Raw genomic sequence first — 24,415 nt, 5'->3', positions numbered from 1 at the left:
GTGAATGATATTTGTTAAATCTACATTTCTTTTTTTTTAATAATTGCTAGTTGACATGTGTAAATATTTTTTAAATACTATAAATCCTCTTTTAATGAAATTAGGCTCCACCCACACCAGGTTTTCTTTCGCTCTAAACCCGACTTGGGCGTTTGGGGGCTCGTGAGGGAGGTCCTCATTGATTTACCTTTGATGCATCCGTGCTTCGCGTCTACAGAGAATCCAGGCGGACAGAACTTGCAAACCGGCTGGTGCTCTTCAACATAGCAAGGTGTTCCTTCGGGACAAGTGAAATTCACGCAAGGATTGACGCATTGGTACCCTCTGCAGGCCAGGTCAGGAGGACATCCTCTGTCCCTGAGACAGATGAACAGCGATGGATGGCAGTCTTGAGTGCAGATGCAGACGGGCTTGTGCTCGACCACCTCGCACGTCTTGCCCTGGTCGCACGGGTTGTGTGCGCAGGGGCTCTGGCAGGCGCCGCTGATGCAAGCAAGGTTTGAGGGGCATTGGTTGTCGGCCACGCACTGCGAGCGTCCTGGCGCGCAGGCAATTTCTCCGGTTTCGCTGACGACAAATCCAGACTTGCAGACGCAAATGGGCCTGTGGTTTCTGACTTCGCACCGCTTGTTAACGTCGCAGTCGAGCGCCTCGATGGAGCACGGATCTTGGCATTCCGCAGCCAGACGGTTGCACATCAAGTGCACCGGGCAGTCCAGGTTTGATAGGCATGGCAGGTACTCAGTGTTTGGTCTGGGCGAGGTGCTGAGACACTGCGGGTCCGGTTGGCAGGACGAGTGCGGCGAACCGACGTAGCACTCGGGGCACGAGCACCGGGCTCTGTGGAGGATGACTCTGCAGAGCGCGTTTTCGCCGCACGAGCCGCGCAGACTGCACGGATCGACGCACTGCGAGTGGATGCAAGCCTTGTCGTTGGGACAGTCATGGTCGCTCAAACACTGACTCTCTGTAGGGTGGGAAATGTGGTGGTAGTGGTGGTGGTGGTGGCCAAAGAGAAACAGAAAGAAAGAAAAAAGCGATCGTAAGAACTATGAAAGGAACCAATTCTCTTTTTCGTTTTTCCAGACGAGAATTTTGTGCATAACTCAGTGAGGTCCACCCAAAACCTCGAAACACAACACATTAATACCGAGTAATGACATGCTTTGGAAAGACCTATCAAGTGAAACGTTCGTCGATGAGGCTTAAAACGAAATAATAACGGATGTATGATACAAAAACTTATGTACTTATTTACAGAACAACAAAGAAGCCCGTGAGGTGTGTGAGAATCGTTTGAATGAAGGTGCCAACAGTAATAAAAGAGAATTTCTCAAGAGAATGCTCCTTTCACAGTTCCCCAATCTGACAAATCACTCACTATGTATACGCTAATTTAGGTGCTGCGTTACTGCGCACCCGTAAAGAGGAACAATTAACACAACATATTATTATCTCACACTCAACTGCTAAAAATTCACAGTGGTATGAACACTTGCAGATAACGCTGGAGACTAGAATAGAGACTCTTAAAATCAGGTTAAGCTTGCTACTATAAATATATATGACTGTTTGGGGTTTGTGGCAGCTTGATTTATATTTCTGTGCATGTAAATTTACAGTGGGTGTGCGGGGGTGATTTTGTACTAAATATGACAACTTTCATTATTGAATTAGTACAAACGAGGAATGCAGTTAACTAAATAACGATAAAAAATATCAACGTATAAATAGCTCAACGGCAGGGGGAACAAAAAATACGACTAGTGAGGCAGTTAGTGATTAGGCAGATTGGTAAAACTGCTTGCTAACAAAAAGTAACGAAAATATCAAACTCGAATAAACGGTATATACAGCGAAATTAAAAAACGAATTTTGTTCATTACTGTGGCGCTACAAGCAAGAGCGACAGTTTGGATTTGCTTTGCGTTTAAGTCTGCATTATGAATGACGCGCGCATGCAGCAGGCAAACTCTCCTTAGCCTCGTTATGAGTAACGCACAGCAAGTCCAACTCTGCCGGCTCTCTTTGCAAATAAAAGTAAATGATAAATGGGGCCAATTGTTAGGGGCTTCTACTAAAATGAGTACACACAACAGGTTACTACACGAACAGCAGGTCATCTCCTACCTTTGGTGCACTCGATTTCAGGTCGTCCAGATGTTCCGGCAGGGCAGCGGCACACAAACTGACCGCTCTCTTGGACGCAGTCAGCGCCTGTGCCACAACCATCAGTTCGGCAGTCAGCAACAACAGCAGCATAGCCTAAAACAATGATCAATTCCATATTAAATTTTATACGAATGCTAATAATTGAGTTTCTTAGATGGATGAATTTAAATTTCTACTTACAACCAGAGCTAGGATCTCCCAGTGGTGATTCAGGTGGGCAGTAGCACTCAGGAGCTCCGCTGTTGGAAATGCGGCACCTCGAGTTGAAGCCACACCTGACAGTGCTGCACAAATCGATCTGCCTCTCTTCGCAAACACAGCCCTTGAAGGGGTCTCCAACGCAGCCACTGATGCAAGTGCACTCGAAGCCATTGGTCACATCTCTGCATCTGGCATTCTCTCCGCACGGATTTTTCAGACATTCGTCAGCGTCCAGCTTGCACTCGATGGTCGGATTGCCGTAGAAGCCAGGAGGACAAGAGCATTGGGCCAAGCGGTTGACCACTCTGCACTGGGCGTTGGTTCCGCAAGAGCCTTGCTCCAAGCATGGATTTCTGCACTTCCTCTCGACGCATCTTTTGTCAGCTTCGCAATCTGCGTTCCTCTTGCACTCAACTTGCGTGCACTCTCTGCTTGGTTCTCCAGCAAAGCCGTCGGGACAGAGACAGATGGCTCTGTGCTCTGAAACCTTGCACATGGCGTTCCTTCCGCATGGAGTTCTGCCAGTCTCGCAAGGACTACCGCACTGGCCGTTGACACAGGCACGGTCATTGGGACAGTCGTTGTTGTAGCGACAGCCCAAAGAGCAGACGCGGTTCCTGCACAGTTGTCCCTGCGGGCAGCCATTGTCGTTACTGCAAATGGCTCTGCAGTGGCCGTCAGAGGCGCACGTTTCGCCACAATCACAGTCATGAGTCGCGGAGCATCGCTTAGTACAAAAGCCTTCCTCGCAAGTGGCACCTAAGTAGGCGCACTCTGACGAACTGGAACAACGCTTCACTGGCTTGTTGCAGGCTACGAGCGGGTTGCCAAGGAAGGAGTTAGGGCAGCTGCACTGCACACCATGATTCACCACCTGACACTCAGCGCACAAGCCGCAAGTTGTCGCTCCAGCGCATGGATCTATAATGATTTGGTTTTAAATTAGAAGCCTTCTGGTAACAATATTTTTAGTTAGCAAAGAGATAATGTAAAATTTGTAATTCTTAGCTTTAAATAAATGAACAAATTATTTAAATAATTCATTTGAATATAAAAAATGAACTTCAATATTTTTTTACCTCTGCATTCTTTGTTGATGCAAGCCTGGTTGCCAGGGCAAACGGTGTCACTTCTGCAACCAATGACGCAAAGCCTGTTTTCGCAAATTTGGTGAGGTCCACACATGGCGTCGCTGTTGCATACAGATTTGCACACATTTTCAACGCATCGTTCGTCAGCCAAACAGCCGCCATCACTAAAATTCAGGAGTTGAAATATTTATCTTTAGATTATTCATTAGAAATATCTTACGAGAGACAAGAAGAGTGGCAAAGGCCTCCATAGCAAATTTGCCCGCTGCCACAGTCTGCAGCTTGCCCACAAACAGTTGTGACGTGTCTGCATGCAGCATAAGCATCACCAACCAAAGGTGTTGGGCATATGCATTGTTTCTGGTGATTGGACATTGTGCAGCCAGCATTGGTTCCACAGGCAGTAGGGGAGTCACAAAGATCTAAAATAATTTAAATGTTAATATTCTTCAGCAAAAATTTGTGAAAATTCCGTACTGATGCATTTGTTGTTGACGCAAGCTCTGTTTGATGGGCACTCGCTATCACTGTAACATCCAGCAACGCAAACAAGGCCTTCGCAAATTTCTCCACTCCTGCAATCATCAGCCTTTCTGCACAGAGGCTTGCAAACTCCCTCGCTACACCTCTCATTGCTAAGGCAGTTTGAGTCAGCGAAGCACACAGGCTTGCAGACTTCTCCCACGCAGCTGGAGCCATCAGGACATCCTCTGTTCTGCGTGCAAGGAATCGGTCTTCTGACGCAAGCAATTTGAGGATTCGGGTTCGGAATAAAGTCAGCCTGACACGAGCAAATCGCACGCTGGTTCACGACTGAGCAGACGGCATTGGGTCCGCACACAGACTCGGAGCAAGGATCAACACAGCGGTTTCCTCGGCATGACTCGCTGGCGCTACAGTCCTCGTTGCCTCTGCAGCCAAACAGGCACATGTTGTTCAGGCAGATGTGGCCCAAGAAGCAGTCATTGTCCACTCGGCAAGTCACTATTGAAAAATTTTAAGTGAAAAAAATTTGCAATGAAAAAATTAGCTTACATATGCAATTTCCTTTAAGACATTTTTCATTCAAAGCGCATTCGCCGTCGGTTAAGCATTGAGGCAGGCACATTCCTTCGCGGCAAGAGTTTCCATCATTGCATATGCTGGTGGTATCGCAAGCAACAGGAACTAAATTTTTTGATAAGAATTAGCAATATTCAATAAAGCTTAACTCGATCTTACTTCTGACGCATTCAATTTCATGGTTGCCAGTAAATCCAGGTGGACAACTGCACTGTTTAACATGGTTTGTGCAGGCGCATTGCGCGTTCATTCCACAAGCGTTTGGTCTGTTGCAAGGGTTGTCACACTGGCCTTGAATACAGGCTTCGTTAAGTCCACATTCATCACTGGATCCACAAGGCACTGAAAATAAACATTTGCGTTTAATTAAATGTCACATAATCTTAAAACAAGTTATTAACTTTAAAAATGATTAATAGCTCTCAAATTTTGGTTTCAAAAATACATTAAACAATTGTGTCGCGTTTCTTTATGAAATCAAACATACAACAGTTAATTTTATAACTCATGTAAGTTTTTTGACAAATAAAAATGTCAGTCCAGTAATAAATAATAGTTGAATAGGTACTTACATCTGCAAATGCCACCGTAGCAGTATGTGCCTGTCACACATTCTGAGTTGGCAGAGCATGCCACAGCCTTAGGTCTGCATCCCACAATAATGTCGTTGGGGTTGCCTTCGTAGCCAGATCTGCAAATGCAGAGACCAGCATGGCTCTTGGCTGTGCAGTCTGCGTTTGGACCACAAAGAGTGCTCTCACAGACATCTCTGCACTTAGGCTCGCCTCTTTCATTGGTGCATTGGGCAGAGTTCGGGCAGTCTTCATCTCTGTTGCACTCGACAGGGGAAACGCATCCTGATTGGTAGGCGTCTCCCACAGTTCCAGGAGGGCAGTGGCACTTGAACTTTCCGTGAATGTTTTCGCAAGTCGATCCAGGTCCACAAGGATTCTGGGCGCAGAAGTTGATCATTGTGCAACCGTTGATCGCGTCACCAGTGAATCCTGGCTGGCAGTGGCACGCTGTCTTGTGCTTGGCAGTTGAACAAAGTGCGTTCTGTCCACAAGGATTGTGCACCAGGCAAGGGATCTTGCACGTCTGTCCGTCACACATCTTGTCCATTGGGCAGTCATCGTCGACGTTGCATTCGATTTGTTTGCAGCCGGTCGCAGGGTTTCCAAAGAAGCCCTTTTGACATGTGCAAAGTGCTTCGTGGTTCTTGGCAGAGCAGCCGGCATTGCGACCGCAAAGAGCACCAGAGCAAGCATCGACGCATTCGTGCTGTCCGATAGAATTGACAATGCACTTCTCATTGTTATTGCAGTCAGTGTCTGTATAGCAGACAACTTGCTGAACGCAAATGTTGTTCTGGCAGAATTGGAATTGCGGGCAGGTTTCATTTGACCTGCACGTCGGCTGGCACACTCCTTGAATGCAAAGCTGATCTCCAATACAATCGCGGTTGCTCAAACACTCAGCTGAAAATATCGAGTAAAAATTGTATTTAAATTCCATTAATTTAACTTAAGTAGAATTAATTTAAAAATTGGGAGAAAACTTTAGTACATAATTTTTTTTAAATATAATTGTATAATTTTTTGTAAATATGCCGTGGGATTGATTTTGTTTTCGGTTGGTACTTCAACGAAATAAAAATTTGTAAGATATTCAAGATTTCATTGAAAATTTAACACAATATTTAGCGTTTCTATACTTCAAGAAATATATTTAAGACAACTACTTACATGTACAGATGCCAGCCGCGCACTTGGTTCCAGCTTGACATTGGAAGTCTCCGGCGCAGTACTGCACTGGAACACAGCCCAAGTGAGGGTCTCCAGTGTATCCAGGCGTGCAAGCGCAGACAGCAACGTGGCTGGCGGGCAAGCACTGAGCACTTGCTCCGCAAGCGTTGGGCAAGGCACATGGGTCAACGCATTTTCCTTCCAAACAAGCCTTGGTATCAGCACAGTCGTCAAACGTTTCGCATTCAAGTTGAACGCATTCAACAGCTGGATTGCCTCTGGTTTGAGCTGGGCAGCGACACAATGCCTTGTGGTCCTGCGTGGGCAAACACTCTGCACCTCGACCGCAAGCAAACTTGCCAGACTCGCAGGGACTGCGGCAGGTGTTGTCGAGGCAAGTGGCGGTCAGAGGGCAATCAGAGTCGGTGAGACACTCGCCAGGCCGTTTGCAACCACTGCCAGAGGCGGTCGGGTCGCCGACGAGACCAGCCTTGCATAGACATTCAAAGCTGCCTGGGATGTTCTTACAACTGAAATTGTAAATTAAATAGTTAGGCATTTAGATAAGAAAATATATTTGCTGGAATGAAATTAATGTAGGGAAGAAATTAAAGAAATAAAAAAATTACTTACGTAGCTGTGGAGTGGCAAGGTTTGGCCAGACATTCATCAATGTCCACGCATTTTCCATCGACAATTCCAAATCCTTCATAACAGGTGCAAATTCCTTGGTGTTGAGTTGCTTTGCATGTACCACGCCCACAGTTGACAAAATCGCAAGGGTCTAAAAAATTTATTTAAAGTTTATCGAAATTGTCGAAAAAAGATTATATCAAAACTTACGAATGCATTTGTTGCTAATAGAATCGCAGGCATTGTCATCAGAGCAGTCATCATTGTCCAAGCATTCAACCTTGTAACAACCGACAGCCAGCTCATTGGGATCGCCAAGGTGTCCGGCGGGGCATGAGCAAACTGGGTGGTGATCGTAAACGCTGCAGATAGCGTGAGGGCCACAAAGCGTGCTGCCACAGGGATCAGCGCATTTAAGGATGCCAGCAGCGTCTCCAACGCAGGCCAAATTTTCAGAACAAGCACCATTTGATTCGCACTCATTGGGAGCAGTGCATCCTGGCGCAATGAATGGATCTCCAACAGTTCCAACAGGGCACACGCACTTGTATGATCCAGGAATGTTTTGGCACTCTGCGGTTGGATGGCAGGGGTTCTCAGCACACTCGTTGATGTCCAGACAGCCAGTAGGACTGGCAGTAAAACCAGTTCCACATCTAAAAGTTTAAATGAATCACCATTTATTAATTTTACGACATCCATTTGAATAAATGTATTATGCAGGACGCTATTCAAACTCTTATACTTCATTTTCATGTAATTTCAAGTCAATTACCAGAATTGATTAATAAAAAATTATTTTTGTGTACCTGCAAGTGTTGCTGATGCAAACTTCGGTGGGATGGCAATCACCGTCTCCTCTGCAGCCCAGCTGGCAGATTCCATCGATACAAACTTCTCCAGACAAGCAGTTGCTGTGCCCATAGCAGACCTTGTAGCACATTCCATTGGTGCACCGCTCGCCAAAAGCACAGCCGGCATTGTCACTGCATCCCAGCATGCATGCACCTCCTTGGCAGGTGGTGCCTTGAGGGCACTGGGCGGTAGATGTGCAAATCGCAACCTCTCGCAAGCAGCCTTGCTGAGCATGGGAGTTGGCTTTGAATCCGTTGGGACAGTCGCAGTTGATGTTGTGGTTAATCACTTTGCAAATAGCATTCAGACCACAAGATCCCTCAAGTTGACAAGGATCTGTAAAATATTTTTTAAATGTTTATTAAAATCAAATATTCCGATAAATTAATAAATAAATCAATTTAAATTTGACAAACCTTGACATTTGTTGTTCACGCAGGCATGCACTTCAGGACAGTCCTTATTGCTGCGGCAGCCAAGTAAGCAAACTCCACTAACGCAGGCTTGTCCGTCAAGACATTGGGAGTGCGTGGCGCAGGGCAGCATACATTTCTTGTTGACGCATCTCTCACCTTGCGAGCAGTCTTCATTGTTACGGCAGGCAACTGCAATTCAATTAAAATATTGAGGTTTGAAATACAATTTGATAAGGTATAAACCTACCAACACACTGTCCCTTGATGCAAACATCGCCAAGACAGTCAGCGTCACTGTTGCAGCCAACAACAACTCGAACACAGCCCTGGTCGCTGGATGGATGAGGCACAAATTTAGCTGGGCATGAGCAGATCGGCTTTCTGTCTCTGATGCTGCAGAGGCTGTTTGGTCCGCAAGCGCCGTCACAAGGACTGGCGCACCTTCCTCCAACGCAAACCGAATCAGGGGGACAGTCCTTGTCTCCACCTGGGCAGAGACCCTCAGGATGGCATCCGGTGGTGACTGGATCTCCAACGTGACCAGCAGGGCATTTGCAGGTGTGTCCGGAAACTCCAGACGCTTCACAGATTGCAGACTGGTGGCATGGGTTGGGATCGCAAACTCCGCTTGGCACGCACTCGATTTCAGGCAGTGGATTGCCTCTGTAGCCAGGAGGACACTGGCACTGGGCCTTGTGGTTCTCGGCAATGCAGATGGAGTTTTCTCCGCAGGACTCGGTGTCGCACACGTCGTAACAAGTGTGGTCCTGACGGTTGCAAAGCTGGTGCGTGGGACAGTCCACGTTATAGACGCAAGGCACCTTTTTGCATCCAGAGGCCGGGTCGTTGGGGTTTCCGGCGAACAGTCCTGGAGGACACTGGCAGCGGGCGACGTGGTTGTTGACCACGCAGACCGACTGTGGCCCGCACTGCACACCCAGACAAGCTGGGAAACAGCCAAGTACGCCGTCGACTTCTCTGCATGCTTCCGACTCCAGACACTGAGCATCTGTGGTGCACTGGTTTTTGAAAGCAGGTTTGCATCCATTACGATCGTTGGGGTTTCCAGTGAAGCCAGGTAGACATTGACACTGGCCCTGGTGCTGATCGGCGTAGCAAGCGGCGTTCTGTGGGCACGTGAAAGCCAAGCACACTGGTGTGCACTTGAGCACTCCCAAAGCATCAGGTCGGCATGCGTGTTGAGCCGAGCATTCCAAATCGGAGGTGCAGTCGGGAATGGAGGGCTTTTCACAAACTGATGACACAGGGTTCCAGATGAATCCATCACTGCAGACGCAAACTGCAAGCCCACCCTGGATTTTGCAAACTTCATGGTCTCCGCAGGCCACGCTCTGGCAGGGATTGACACAAGCCTTGACTCCCTCAGGCGAAACCAAACAGATCAAACCAGTAGGACAGTCTTTGTTGGTGCTGCACTGGCTCTTGATGGTTTCAATCTGTGGCTGGCAACCGACACCCAAGTCACTGGGGTTGCCGAGATAGCCGTCCAGGCAAATGCAGAAAGAGCGGTGGTTTTCAGAAATGCAAAGAGCGTTCGGGCCGCACTGCAGTTTCGTGCAGGCGTCAACGCACTTTCTCTTTCCTTTTCCAGGCTGGAAGCAGATTTCATTTTGCGCACAGTCCAGATCATTTCTGCACTGTCCGGTTGGTTTGCAGCTCTCCTTGGGGTTTCCGGTGGTTCCCTGAGGGCACAAGCACTTTCCAGCATCACAGACAGCGTGAGCTCCACAGGTGATTCCTTGGCATGGATCTTTGCATCTTCCCTTATCACATTTGAGTCCAGAAGGACAAGGTGCGTCTGGTCCGCAAGGGCAGGTTGAAGGGTCAGCGCATCTCCTTTCATCAGCAGGAAGACAAACGTGGAACGGATTTCCAGCAAAGCCATCCTTGCATCTGCAGTCAAATCCTCCAACTGTGTTGATGCAAACAGCGTTGTTTCCGCAAGTCTGACCCAAGCACTCATTGACGTCTGAGCAGCCAACATACGGGTTGCCACTGAATCCAGCAGGGCAAATGCATTCAACACCACTGATGGACTGTCTGCACTGGGCGCCCTTTCCGCAAGCCGATGGACCGCAGGACTTCTCCTGAGTGCCACACCCTGTGTAAGGGTTTCCGTAGAAGCCAGCGTTGCAGGCGCACTGGTTGGATGGTCCATATTCGCAGTGAGCGTTATTTCCACAGCCAGGGTTGCAAGCAGGTGGAACAATAGCTGCAAGATGAGAAAAATTTTAAGAGGCAAGAATTTCATGCGTTTTACATTAAATCATAAATATTCTATATTGAAAATCAGTTTGAAATTAAAATTTTACTTACGAGGCATGCAGAGCAAGTCAGGGTTTCCAACAAAGAACGGATCACAGACACACTTGCTAGTGGTTGGGTCGCACGAGGCGCCAATGCCGCAAACAACACCTTCGCACCGGCTCTTGCACCTTCCACCTATGCAAACAGCAGGCTCCTTGCAAGGATTGGCAGCTGAGCAAACGTCAGGGTAGCAAGAACCGCCAGCAAATGGATTGCCAATGAGTCCATCGATACACTTGCAGGTTGGTCCTTCAGATGTGGGAATACATTGGGCATCTCTGCCGCAAGTAACTCCCTCGCACACTATTAAGAAATATTTTAATCATTAATGAAATATTTTCTTCAAAAAGTCATAATTCCATTGCACGTATGAAACTCAATAAGGTTATTAAACAGAAAGAACTTATTAAAAACAAATGTTTTGATGTATAATTTACTTTTTATAAGTGCAGAAATTTTAATTTTTTGCTCTCAACGTTTTTTAAATGTTATTTATCTTTTTTAATTCATAGTTTATTGTCTACTTAGCAAAAAAATAAAATATCAAAATACTCACTTGACACGCAAGCACCATTAGCAGCTTCTTTGAATCCAACAGTGCATCTGCACCAAGCAGCGTGGTTTTCAGGCTCGCAGTACGCGTTGGCTCCGCAGGGAAGTGAAGCGCAAGGATTGACACAGGCACCTTGCTCGCAAGTCAGAGGGCCAGCACAATCTGTGTTCCTTACGCACTCAGCCTTAGTCGAGCCAGTTCCAATGCAGCCCCCTCTGTAGGGGTCGCCAGTCATGCCCTTGGCGCAAACACACTTGAATCCTCCCTTCTCGTTCAGGCAGTGAGCCCCATAGGCGCAAGGATTGTCTCGACACTCGTCAACATCGACGCAGCCTTGCATGGGGTTTCCAGTAAATCCAGCCTCGCACATGCACTTTGGTGGGTTTGAAGGTGTGCACTTTGCGTTCATGCCGCAAGGGTACCTCTCGCAAGGACCTAAGTGACAAAATTTTAATAGAGGAACAAACATACATTGTAAATAAAACGTACTCTTGCACTGGTTGCCGTCTGTGAAGAAAGGAGGCGGGCAGAGACAGACGCCAGGTTGGATACATTTTTCGTTTGCTGAGCAGTCTGAATCGGCGCGGCACCTGACTTGATCAGGCGAGCACACGCCATTAAATGCGTCTCCGCTGTAGCCCTGAGGGCAAACACACTCGTAGGAGCCTTTCCTATTAATACACTCAGCTCCAAAACCGCAAACATTGCGACCCTCCAAGCACTCGTTGACATCTGGATGAAAGTTTTATTTAGTATGTTTTAATAATTTCGTAAATAACACTGCATACCTTCACAAGTTCCACCAGCCAAAGGCTTGAAGCCCTTAGGACAGGCACAGTAGCTGACTCCACCGGCAATGGTGATGCATTCAGCGCCAGCAGGGCACAGCTCGGTCTTTGAGCAGCCAGACAGAACGCACTGACCTCCAACAACTTGGTAGGGTGGTCTGCATTGGCACTCCAACGTGTTGCATTCTATTAAAAATAAAACAAAATTGTACAAAATTATTTTAAATTAACAATCGGAATCTACCTTCACAGAGGGAGTAGGGATTTCCATTAAAGCCAGGTGGACAGTAGCATTCATAGGCACCAGGTAGATTTTTGCAAATAGCATTGAGCCCGCAAATAGGCTTTGTGCCCTGCTCCAAACACTCGTTGACGTCTTTGCATTTTCCAGTGGCAGTGTCGCGTGTGTAGCCGCGCTGGCAGATGCAAACGCTGGTTCCGATGAACTCGTCCCTGACGCACTGTTCGCCAGCAGGACAAGGCCTCTCCGGACCGCAAGGCAGAGGAGTTTTCTCGGTTACCTTCAGGCAGCCGCCTCTGTAGGGATCTCCAGACATTCCTCCCGGGCACTGACACGAGTAGCTGCCGGGCTCGTTGTTGCAAATAGCTCCAGACGGGCATGGATTGGCGGCGCACTCGTCAATGTCAATGCAGCTGTGCACTCCACCCAAGTTAGAACCAGTGTAGCCAGAGCTGCAGAAGCACTTGGCCTGACCGTGCACAAGGTTGCACTGGGCGTTCGGGCCACAGGAAGCTTGCTCGCAAGGATCTAGAATTAAAATTTAAATAGTTAATGTCAAATACATTAAGATTTTGAGGTCATCATACGTCTGCAGTCGTCTCCAATGTTCGGTTCCGGACATAAGCATCTGTGCAAATTGTCGCACTTTGCATTTCCAGGGCAGTCATCATCAACCTTGCAAGTGACCACGCCAACGCACCTGACCTTGGGGTCAGGGTCCGGAATGGTTCCCTCGGGACATTCACAGCTGTAGCTTCCGACCTTGTTGACACAAACTGCGCTCTCCCCGCAGACTACTCCACTGGCACACTCGTCAATGTCTAAATAAATAAATTAATTAATATGAAGTTATATTTATTGTGCAAGATAGCTTACCAATGCATTGGTTTGAAGCAGTTGCAGTGAAGCCAGCAGCGCATTCGCATTTGTAGCTACCGGGTATGTTTGTGCAGACAGAGTGAGCGCCGCATCTTCCGTTAGGACCGTGAGATTTGTCACACTCATTGACGTCTAAAATTAATTTGATACAAGATGAGTTAGTGAGAATATATTTTTTTCCCAAAAATTTGAATTTTTACAAATGCCTAATGTTAAATTTTTTCATATTTGGGTTTGACCAAGACAAAGTCTTATCAATTTGTGCCTCTAAAGCAGTGCAGGAGGCACTGGTGGTTGATTTTTTTTTAGTAATTTGCGTATAAAATTTATTGAATGATCATAAATTTGCAATAATTTAACCATTTTTATTTCATGACTGGTCTAGGTCTAGTAGGTATATCTTCAACTAAATATAACCTATTGAAATAGCGATTTTGAGATTTAAATATTGATCATCCATTCATCTAAAACAATTACGGACTATTAATTAAGTTAAAAAAACTTGTTATGGTTATTCGGATAAAGTGAAAATACTAACCAATGCAACCAGCACCAATATCGCTAGGGTTGTAAGTCCATCCCTCTTCACAAATACAATAGGCTTCTTGTCCATCAGGTTTGCAGAAGGCATGCTGTCCGCACTTGACATCGTCGCAGGGCGCTTTGCAATGCATCCTGGGTGGAGCACCGACGTAGCCAGCCTCGCATTCGCAGTGGTAGCCGCCGATGGTGTTGGAACAGCTGGCGAACGGTCCGCAAGGGTTGGCATGGCACTCGTCGATGTCGACGCAAATAGCACCCTGTGCCACGAAACCCTCGCGACAGAAGCATTGGCCTTCGACGCATTCTCCGTTGTTGACGCAGTCGAAGTTGGTCTGGCACAAAATGTTGACGTCCACTTGCTCGCACGCGACGTCAGGGCTCGGTTTGGCTGTGTAGCCCTGAGGACACAGGCAGTTGTAGCCTGGCGCTGCGTTTTCGCATATGGCGTTGGAGCCACAAGGTCGATCGTAAACTTGGCACTCGTCGATGTCTGTGGATGAGAGAATGATGGAAAACGCTGCATTATTTGTTTGTCCGAGTGTCGAGTGTCGCAAGCAGAAAGAGTTCACAGGGGGAAATTTAATCCCGGGTGAAGAGGAACATTACTGCGGTTTGGTTCAAGGCAAACTGCTAAATTGCTCGCAACCAGTCAAGTGACAAACTTTACTGGCGTCCAAACCCAGGCTTGTAAAATTTAAAATTTATATACTCTCAGTAAGCAGTAATTCATGCAATGAAATCATCGCTTAAGCGCGGTATGATTAATGCCGCGGATGCAAAAATGAGAAATAATTAATATCCTTGTTTGGCCGCGGCGAGATGTTATAACTCACCGACACATCCTTTGTATGGGTCTCCAGTGTAGTCTTCTTTGCAGGTGCAAGTGTAACTGCCAATAGTGTCGGTGCAGATAGCATTGGCTCCGCACGGCCTATCCTTGCATTCGTTCACGTCTGAATGGGAAAAAGAGCGAGAGCGCAGGTATTAGAATCCATTTGTTTATGATCTTGAATGAATAATACAAAGCTGCGGAGCATAATTTATATAATGCTCGGCAACCTGATTGAGACAAAGATACAAACGGACATAAAACAAAGTCGCATGCACTGAATACATAAAAATGAGAGTGCGTATCAAGAACACGAAGTGAGTTGAACGAACGAACCTCGCATACGCTCGCTGAGCAGGATGAAAAAGAGTGTAAAATTGTGTTACAGACGCCTGGCGAAGTGTGTTTCGTGAGCCATATGGAAAAATTGAGGAGAATAAAGCAGAAAGTGATCAGCAATGGTCGATCCAAAAAAACTCGTTCTGGTGCCAGGCTAATTCATTTTGTTTGTATGTGTGTGACCATAAGTGGATTTTGTAGAAAGTGGGATATAAGACAGGGCTGCAAGATAAACCTGTTTAAGCCTCAAATGGCAAGACAATTAAAATAAGTTAATTTATGAGCGCCATTTGAAACAAAAACGTTCAACCAAGAGAACAAAACCAGCAGACAGCCGAACCACACACGAGCTGACCAAAATCCTCGCCGAAAATTTACTAACTTTCACAGAACAAGTGGCCCTGTCCAGTGAATCCCTCGGGACAGACACACTGGTAGGATCCCTCCAGATTGATGCATTTTGCGTTGACGCCGCACGAGTTAGGACGGCCACACTCGTTGATGTCCACGCACTCCTTCTCAGGGATGCCTGAGTAGCCAGCCGGACAGATGCATTTGTACCCACCATCCATGTTGGTGCACTCGGCACCCTTTCCGCAAGGGTTGTTTGCACATTCGTCCACATCTGTGTTAATTTGTTAGTTTGGTTTTTAAATTTAATATTGAAAGTTTTGTTTCATTTTTAAAAAATCATTGAGATTAATCAAAGCTGTTATGATTTGCAGATGATTAAAATTAAAATTTTTGTCATTTCATAATTTGTTCCGAGAAGTTTTAATTATTACAATATCATAGCAAAATTGTAAAATTAAAAAAAATGTAAATGAAGGAGGAATTTGTCTGTTAATATGAAAAAACTGTGAATTATCTATCTAAATTAACGCGTAGACCTAGCGGACTAAGTAGTTTTGTATGTACACAGGGAAAATTGTTCCAAAAATTCGCGACTCACCAGAACAAGACACCATCGGATCGCCCTTGTAGCCTGGAGGACAGGCACACTTGAAGCTGCCGGGCATGTTTGAGCACAGGGCGTCCCTTCCGCAAGGGCTGCGCGCACACTCGTCCATGTCCGTGCATTCGCCGGTCCTGGCATCGACCTCGGAACCCTGTGGACACTCGCACCTGTATCCACCGAGTTCGTTGAAGCAAATCGCGCCCTTTCCGCACGCCCTTTTGCTCTGGCACTCGTCCACGTCCACGCACTGAAAAGACAACAACAAACATTGTTACAGCAGAGTTTTTATAAATATTTCGCTAGCTGAGACGAATATATGTATAGGGTTTTCTGAACAAGTTAATTAGATAAAAGGGGACGATAGTTCAAAATTGACAAAAAAAAATCGCTAACTAGAACGATTGACGGAAATATTACAATGTTACAGACCTTGCCATATTGATAGTTTGTAGGAGACGTTCCATTGACGGTAAATAAATCAAGAATAACAGCTGTCAAACTCGTAAAGTAGTTTTAAATTCATTGAATTCAAACCATGAAAACAATAACAAAGACTGGAAAACTGGAGACAGCTGTGAATTCTGGAATGAGATGCGCAGTGCGCATGTCCTTGGACTATGTTCCCATTCCCTCCCCTGTGTCTCCAAAACAGGTCTAACAAGAAAAAGTGCATTCTCCAGTATCCATCATCCTCAGATCCCAACTAGTCCAACTAGTTAAAAAAGACTGAACTCTCGATAAGCAATATTTTCGAATATCTCTTGAGGAAGAGACAAAAATTAGAGTTGATGATGTTGGGATAGTGTAATAATAATAAAATTACAGTTTGGATAGTTCTGACTGATTTTTGTTCACATATGATACTTAAAGTTTTTGCGCTCAATTATATTTCGATTTTTTTAAAAATTTTATGCAAGTTTCAAAATCAAATAAAAGCATAAACACATTTAAAAAAAGTTTCTTGATATAGGAGAAATTTTAAATAGTTTGCTAGTTCTGACAAAAAAAGATTTAAAACAGTGGGAAAAGTTAAAAAAGATACCAAATCCCCCCAAAAAATATCCACTCACGAGAAGAGTGTTATTACATATTTTAAGGTAATCTAATTGAATGGTTTTTAAATTCATATAATTTAAAATAAACTCTAGTTGGCTTATAAAATACCAAAAATTGAAATCAGTTACAAATATAGTGTTTTATAAAGAAACGTAAAAAAGTTTACTCACCCCATCGTAAGGGTTGCCTTGGAAGCCCTCAGGACACGCGCAGGTGTAATTTCCTGGTGTGTTCTGGCACAGAGCGTTGAGACCACAGGCGTTGGCCCGCGCACACTCGTTGATGTCTGCGAAGAAAAAAATTACAACATTCTCAATTACTGTACTCGGAATAAACCACACTTTGCATCTCAAGAGTAATAAAATAAACAGTCACGTCGGGTACGAAAATACCGCCGCGCGGCTGGTGGCAATCAATAATTGTCACCTCGTTAGCTCATTAGCTCCGCGCCGTGAATATATTCTACTTTTCACAGGCGCGCGGCTGCTGTACCTAATGACGCTGTCAATTAGACACGCATCTACGTGTTTGTTTCAGGTGTGAAATCGCACTGATTGTGAGCAGAAACAAACAAACAAACAAACTGACCTGTGCAGGCAACCTCTCCGTCACCCTCGAAGCCGGGCAGACACTTGCAAAGGAAGTGCGCCGGCAGGTTACAACACTCTGCGTTGGCCACGCACCTAGCTGCCACTGCGGGGTCATCACATTCGTTGATGTCTGCAACAATTGGAATTAATGCGTTAGTCATTGAATTTCATCAGTCGAAGATGATACTTAATTAATTTAAATTTTCAAACACTCAAATTTAAGATTTACAGTAGGAAAATCTCTAGATGAAATTAGAGATTTTTATTACGTTTTGATAAAGATTTTGACTTTATTAACATAAACACCCTTGCGGGTAAAATTTGAATATTAACTTCTTTTAACAGTTAACACCATGAAAATTATTCCAGCTTCTCTGTTCCCAAAATTAAAATTGAACAGTTTTGGTATCGCTTTAATTTGTTTGGGAGAACAGACTAAAATTAAGTTTTACAGATTTTAAATTTGGGATTTTTTAATTTTTTTAATATAAAATTATCAATATTTTGAGATGCTCCATTGTTTTTGGGCAACAATAAGATCCTGCTTTTAATGGACAACGCGGAGGCTTCACATTCACATTAATTGTAAAATTTAAAGTTGCCTTGAAAAATCTGCATATATGTTGTTAAAATAAAGTGTGCGCTTTTTCACGGAGGTAAAACAAGTAAAACGGGTAGTGCGAGTGTTTGACCTTTAGGTTTTTTCGTTAGTTTATTCAAGTCGTATGTTAACCCGTCTTGAACACAAGCAATGAGTGCTGTTTACTCTCTAAATGCGAGGCGATTCCAGAGAAAAGGCGATTCTTTTTGCGGAGATTTGCGGCGATTGAGATTCCTCGTGTCTTTTTAGCAGCAACAGCCCACGCACGCTTTAACAGGCGGACTGCACGGTCTGGATAGTCGGGGTTTCGTCTTTTATCTTCACGAAAAGTCTTTAATATTCTTTCGAGAGGACAAAGAAGGTCCTTTGTGTCATGACAACACAGTCAAGCCGCTTACACGCGGCGCCGAAATGCTAAAAACGCATTATGCGTACAGCAGACGACTTTTAGTTCATCTCGTATAAAGTTTTATGACGGTTTGTTCACCTTCCAACGGAATTTACCAGGGATGATTGTGGATGTGCTCAAGTAAACGTTTTTGCTTCATCCGCTTGCACGAGAGAAGATCCCACTTATAAAGTAGCCAGGTCGGATCATAAATCCAATTTTCCCCCGCGAGTATTTTCTTAATGGAAGACAAAAAATCCATGTTTTAGGTGTGAAACGCAATCGTGTAAAATAGAGGGCCGTTTGTTCCCGGAAAATTTCTCAATTACTTCAGACAACAGATGATGGTCATATACTCGAGCAATAAAATCTTCAGCTCTTCTCATAGGAATTAATTCAGGTTGTTACAGCTGCTTGATTTATGTTTTGCAAACAAAGCTTTGCGGTATACATAAACTGTTTTTTTTTCGGTTTCATTGCCACTAGCCGTAATCATCCTTTCAAACCCTCTGTGAAAATAGTATAATTTATGTTTGAAACAAACAAAAAGAGAAAGAAGAAGTTCAGAACTTGTTGCCAAGAAGAAAATTCCTGCTTTATAGAGGAAAATCTGTAATATGTGTAGCTGGCCATCTTTTCACAAAAGTGGCGCTTTTATGAAGTCCAGCGACGCGATGCAACGACTGGTACTTTGTTAAAAGAATTGACCCTCGATCCCCACTGGGTTTTTTTCTCTATTGTTTATTTTCACCCTGAGGAGCGTGATTCTATACCTGCGATGGCAGTGAATAATATCTCCGAGCGCATTCCATATTTAGGCTATTATAAGCATTTGTAAAGAAAAAATACGCGTGCCACTTTTTGCTGCAAAACTTCTTTCTTGTCATCTTAAGAAGGTGATTTATTTCATGTCCGACTAAGCAAAAAATGTTTCCCTCGCTCGTGAGCGCAGGCAGGGTGTTACGTTTCTTTTCGGAAGAGACGCTTTATGTTCTGGTTTGCACCGAGCTTCATGAATTTATTCATACCATTAAGCGTGTGATAATACCATAAAATCGGCTGGCAACACATTAGGGTGGGTGGTACTGTTTTGATCAAAATGCGGTTCGCCTTGAGAATTTACAGCGTTAGTTATGTAACTTGCAGGAAGCTACTCGCTTACCATAGAAGACGTTAAAAGTGCATTCAAGCTGTTGCAGTCTGCGAGCATTATTATATTCAATTTTGCAATTTTCCCAAGAAAATGTTATACTTTGCATTCTTCCGGCTTGAAAACCTGCTCAGTGTGAGTGTATTAATGATTTGCTGGTCGGTTAACCTCGGAAAGGGAAGGTCTCCTGCCACGACCACACCCAACACCTACTGCCTTTAATTCGGATTATCGGCTCCTGACTAAATCAAGAGCAGAATTGAGTCAGTGGGCACAAGGCATTTTTTGCGTGAGCGTATATCAACGCAGAGGCGCCTGTGATATTGCTCTCTTTTTCATATCGCCTCACCTTGAAAACGAAATTGAAATGCGACATTGAGGTCCAAACAATGGCTATGCGCATAACTAATAGACTGCCGAAGTGCTGACAAAAAGTGGAAAAAAGTTTCTTCGTCGAATTGGAAAAAGGTCAGAGAACTGTGTTAACGAGAAACAATGGCAATTAGCTCTCCGCACGGCGCTTTGCAGGAGAAAACAATTAAATTTTGTGCTATTCTTGCTGCATCACCTGTTCCACTGTCCTGAAATGCATATCATGAGAGAAAATTCGTCACACATACACTCTTATGCATGGTATAGGGGAGACCATCGACGTGTATGTGAGTCGCTAAAAACAATATGAGGTAGCCTTGCGAGGAGAAAACGGCTCCTTTGCAGATATACCATAAATTATTCATGAAATTTTCATTATCTTTTACGCCGCAGTTTCCTTGAGAATTTTTCCAACAAAAGCATTGTTGTGTCTGCAATGGCCGTCTCCACAAGGGAATTTTGTCTAACAAAAAGGAACCGATTTTCTCTTTTCTTAGCAAGGTCTTGAAAAATGGATTAAAAGGAGAGCTTGTTTGCCTTTTTTCTTTTTTATGTGCCTTCTCCGTTATGATGGCTTTTTTATATTTTTATACGAAAATGGAAGTATATTTCTTCACTGTAAACGTGACAGAAATACAAAGCTGCTTGATCTGGACCAAGCGTCCCCGAAATTCGTGTCCCACAAAAAAGAAAAGTAAAGCCAGTGTCACGCTCAGCACAAATACTGTCGCTCATTCATTTGCATCTGGACAAAAAGGTTAATAGTTTGTGTCAGCCGTCTGGCGTGCTCCTTGGAAAGCTAATTTTTTTAAGAGCCGTTGTTATATTTACTCTTGGGTGGAGCTCGGCGTTAGAAAACGCGGCCATAGTAAATTATGTGTATCACTCGGTTGTACGTTCCAGTCATTCTTTTGATAAACGGAGAACGCCGCCGCTTCCGTGACTTAATTCCCATTTATATTTACACTCGTTTCTCGCACGCTTATCGCGAAGTGCAAATCTCAAACAGTTGGATGACCAACAGTTGTTGTTCCTGCTGCAGACAGCTCGCGAAGAAACGAATGCACGGTCTGACACACTAATGTGAATGTGTGTGTTCGCTTTTGTATATCGGCTGGCTGGCTAAAATGCGCTGAACATTGGTCTGCACTTACACGGATCTCAAATCATGTTTGCAAGTACGCGGTATCTGGGTCAAAATGAAAGGGTGCGCGTTCAGACGTATTTAACACACGCTCGTTTTTTTTTATTTATTAAAACTTGCTGCAGGTTAACAGTCATTTTTACGAGTCGTGTCAGGAGATCAGTTTATGCACTTCGCAATCGCTCTGGGCTGCAGGGAAATCACGTCCGCGCGATGATTCATTGGAAAGAGAGCGATTCGCGAAAGATTACTTTTACACTTGTTGATACACGCAAGCAATGATTTCTAGACCGATCAAGATTAACGAGGAAAAGTATGACTTGCAATGCGATTTTAAACGGACTGTTTTTTTCTTTGATGGAAAGTAAGAGAACGTGTTAATGGGCTGAAATCCAAAGAAATCCGAAGGCGGAAAAGTAGAAATGAGCCTGTACAGCGTTATGGAAATGAATTGCACGCTGCCAAGTGTTTTATATGTGGGACAACTCTGCAACCGCAATAGCGTCATTTTGATTAGCCAAAAGAATTGCTCAATGCAATGAACAATAACAAAAGCAGCGCCGTAATTTGTAGTAGTAGGGAACAAACGATGCGGCTCAGCCAGCCTCTGCCAACCTCTCAATAACGTAACGTTCAAAGAGTCCGCAAAGTGTGTGTGACGTCAGGTGAAAAAACAAAAGGAGTGGCCGTTTTGCATTTTAATTTTTTCTTCAAGCGGAGAGAGCCAAAATGAAAGAGTGCTGGTGAGGCGTACTATTATAATGAGAGTGTGTGCCGTATTGTAACTGGCAGATTTACACGAGCTGCGCTCAACATGGTGACCTCTTTACCAAGCCAGCAGTGCAGAATGGATACGAACGGGCGGTAAAAAATTTAAATTTCAGCTTGGAGTGTAAATCTCTTGCCGGCTAGCAATGCGTGGAGGAAGGAAATGACGTATGGCTTCAAAAGAAAAAAGCTGTAAGAATGAAAATTTATACCAACAATTTATCTGCTCTTAGATTGGAATTTTATAAACGGATAGTAGGGTGGTAAGATTGCAAGAGTAGTAGTGTGCCATGGTCATTCAAACAGGTCTTAATAATTGCAACGATTTTTCGATATCACACTTCATTATAAAATACAACTAGATATTTTCGCACAAAAACACAGCATGAGAACTCGCAGTTTTTATCGCTTACTTGTGTCGCTTATTTTAAAAAATAAGATAAATTTAAAAGAAAATAGCCACCAATAGATTAAGAAATCGTCATGATTTATGACTCTTTAAATCTATTTTATGACACGTGTCTCATTTCAATTATTGTTCCCCACGCCAGACACTCGTTCCCTAATTTGATATTCGCGCGATTAATTTCGTGAGCGCCGGCACCCTTTTTTATTGCTGCGGCACTAAACGCCGATTTCATGCTTATTTGGCGCGATAATAAATTGGAACTCGTGAAATTCTCCTCGCAAGCACGACTGATCGCAAGAAGAACAGTTAGGAATAATGGCCCAGCGCCGTGCAATATCGCAGAGTGCACCACCGCGCCTCCTTTGAAAAGACTCTACCCAGCATCCTGCGGAAGGTGGATTTTAATGCCACGGCCATATAAACAAAACAAATGTGATGCACCAAGTGAGTGTTAGTGCACGAGCAGCTGTCGATGAGTTTTTTGAACTCGAATTAAAAAAGCGTAGACGCAGAGACGACAGGATGCACGATGGCGGATTATTAAAACAAAGGCACGATTGAGAATCGCTGATGAGATTTGCAGGACAAAAATGGAGCGAATTATTTTAATGGTTTTCGATCACGCCAGCGCTGGCCGGCGCAATTAGAATTTTTTAATAAGGCTGTCCGGCACTAACGTATGCACACGCAAAGTGGAATAAATAGAGAAGCTTGATTGATGTCCGCTCGCGCGCGCACGAGAGAAGAAGGCCGTTGATCTTTTTGTAATTTAACATCAATTAATGATTCCTCCAACGTTCGACAAGCTGCGCAAACGAAAAGAAGAAAAAGTATCGTCTCGCGCGCGAGCGCGTATATAATTTGTACTTTGTCGCATTGCTGTATAATTTATCTGCTGCTCTCGCTTCTTTCTGTGGATATCCGTCGCAACTGTTATTATGATTTATCGGTTAGGAAAACGCCATGTTTCTCAGAAAATCTCAGAGTATCTTCAGCGCAGAACAAATAAATTAAATAAAGCGTATAAGTCCATTTATTATCGAATGCAAATCGCTTAAGAGCATTTGAGCGGGAATTATTGTCAGGTGTAGTTTGTTCGGTCACGAACGCGTAATAAAATACGAAAATGATGTTTGACAACTCCCGTTTATGATATTTTAAGAGCTTATACTTAAATGAGAACCGTCGTGAATGAAAATGTAAAAGTCTTTTACAACTCATTTGTAATCCAAATGACGGAGATTCAACCAGTCTCAAACTTTCATCGAAAGAATTAAAGAATCCTTGGGAATTTCAAAACGTCTTATTCGCTTTCTGTTGGTTGGTGCCAGATGTGACGATTCGTCAGAGATATTATAGCCACCAATGTATTTCGTAACGCGAATGGTCGTGCACTCTCTTACTTTCATTCTTTGGCAGAAAAAAGCTGGGCATATGACAAATTGCTTTCAAATGCCAACAAAAGTTGAATAAATAATTAAAAATCCTGATACCGCTTGAAAGGAAAAAGCAATTTTCAAAATTAAACGAAATTCCAGCGATTTCGTGAAAGACGTGAGAATCACTGCCCGTAAACAACTCGCTTGATTAACTATTTTCGGTTCCATCTAGTTTTCGGACCGCCCATCAAATAAAATAAAATTCGCTGCTGGAGATAAAAGTGCGGTCGTGAATCTGCTCGGAATTGCGCTTCTCGCCTGAGCAGCAAATTGATAGTGGACACCAAGAGAAAAAGCACTGAGAAACGAGAAGTAAGTGTGTGGTCAAGAAAATAATAATGCTTCAATTACCCTCTCTTTGCGGCGACTTTCACTTTCCGCGGCGAGCGTCTCCACGGAGGCATCTGCCCGTCATTACAGGCAATACCTGATTCGTGTGTGTACCTGATCCAATCAGTACAGAAACGTGTTCCGCCCGACAAAGACCGCGTGATTCTTTTTAGTAAATAACTCGTATCATCCACAATACGCTTTTAATTTTTTTTTTCAGAAGAGCCACTTGCACTTTTCCAACAATCCTTTCAGATCTATGCACAATGAAATCAGCAAGTAATCGAGCCTGCGCGAATATCTCGCTCTTGAAATGCTTCTCGATCGGTTCGTTATTTGCCGAGTTATTCAGATGAATTTTTTGCGCTCGATTTCGGCGGCGCGGTCTATGACGGCCGGCCCCCGTGCCCAAAGGCTTCTCTCGGCGCCGCAAAGCGTGCATATGCGGAGCAATGGCCCCTCTCTGCAAGACCAATGCCCTTCGCATAGACAAGCGGAGAACTCCTCCTTGCTCTCCCGCTCGCCGATTCTCTCC

At 44.4% G+C, this 24,415-nt stretch overlaps 1 protein-coding gene across 5 annotated transcripts in view; it reads right to left on the bottom strand.

Annotated features, from left to right (window-relative positions):
• dpy (dumpy) overlaps positions 1–24,415 on the bottom strand; it is a 122,226-nt gene that overhangs the window by 53,514 nt on the left and 44,297 nt on the right. For 4 of the 5 annotated variants that reach the window (XM_065489588.1, XM_065489587.1, XM_065489591.1 and 1 more), the window contains exons 6-33: positions 17,278–17,409; positions 16,860–16,975; positions 15,628–15,880; positions 15,058–15,300; positions 14,341–14,460; positions 13,503–13,997; positions 12,962–13,096; positions 12,673–12,906; positions 12,089–12,613; positions 11,845–12,030; positions 11,546–11,788; positions 11,060–11,491; positions 10,513–10,806; positions 8,423–10,408; positions 8,176–8,364; positions 7,714–8,095; positions 7,115–7,560; positions 6,905–7,055; positions 6,272–6,801; positions 5,099–6,004; positions 4,686–4,868; positions 4,500–4,631; positions 3,942–4,448; positions 3,685–3,886; positions 3,453–3,628; positions 2,353–3,294; positions 2,131–2,265; positions 188–967 (exon numbers count right to left, since the gene is read on the bottom strand). In XM_065489588.1, the coding sequence (XP_065345660.1) occupies positions 188–967; positions 2,131–2,265; positions 2,353–3,294; positions 3,453–3,628; positions 3,685–3,886; positions 3,942–4,448; positions 4,500–4,631; positions 4,686–4,868; positions 5,099–6,004; positions 6,272–6,801; positions 6,905–7,055; positions 7,115–7,560; positions 7,714–8,095; positions 8,176–8,364; positions 8,423–10,408; positions 10,513–10,806; positions 11,060–11,491; positions 11,546–11,788; positions 11,845–12,030; positions 12,089–12,613; positions 12,673–12,906; positions 12,962–13,096; positions 13,503–13,997; positions 14,341–14,460; positions 15,058–15,300; positions 15,628–15,880; positions 16,860–16,975; positions 17,278–17,409 (11,055 nt within the window). The remainder of the gene's footprint in view (positions 1–187; positions 968–2,130; positions 2,266–2,352; positions 3,295–3,452; positions 3,629–3,684; positions 3,887–3,941; positions 4,449–4,499; positions 4,632–4,685; positions 4,869–5,098; positions 6,005–6,271; positions 6,802–6,904; positions 7,056–7,114; positions 7,561–7,713; positions 8,096–8,175; positions 8,365–8,422; positions 10,409–10,512; positions 10,807–11,059; positions 11,492–11,545; positions 11,789–11,844; positions 12,031–12,088; positions 12,614–12,672; positions 12,907–12,961; positions 13,097–13,502; positions 13,998–14,340; positions 14,461–15,057; positions 15,301–15,627; positions 15,881–16,859; positions 16,976–17,277; positions 17,410–24,415) is intronic. The other variant, XM_065489592.1, reaches the window with a different exon arrangement.

The sequence above is a fragment of the Cloeon dipterum genome, chromosome 4, assembly GCF_949628265.1.
Source record: "Cloeon dipterum chromosome 4, ieCloDipt1.1, whole genome shotgun sequence".
In the NCBI taxonomy this organism is placed as follows: domain Eukaryota; kingdom Metazoa; phylum Arthropoda; class Insecta; order Ephemeroptera; family Baetidae; genus Cloeon; species Cloeon dipterum.
Note: the sequence above shows the minus strand (reverse complement) of the source record. Positions and strands in the feature narration are given on the sequence as shown.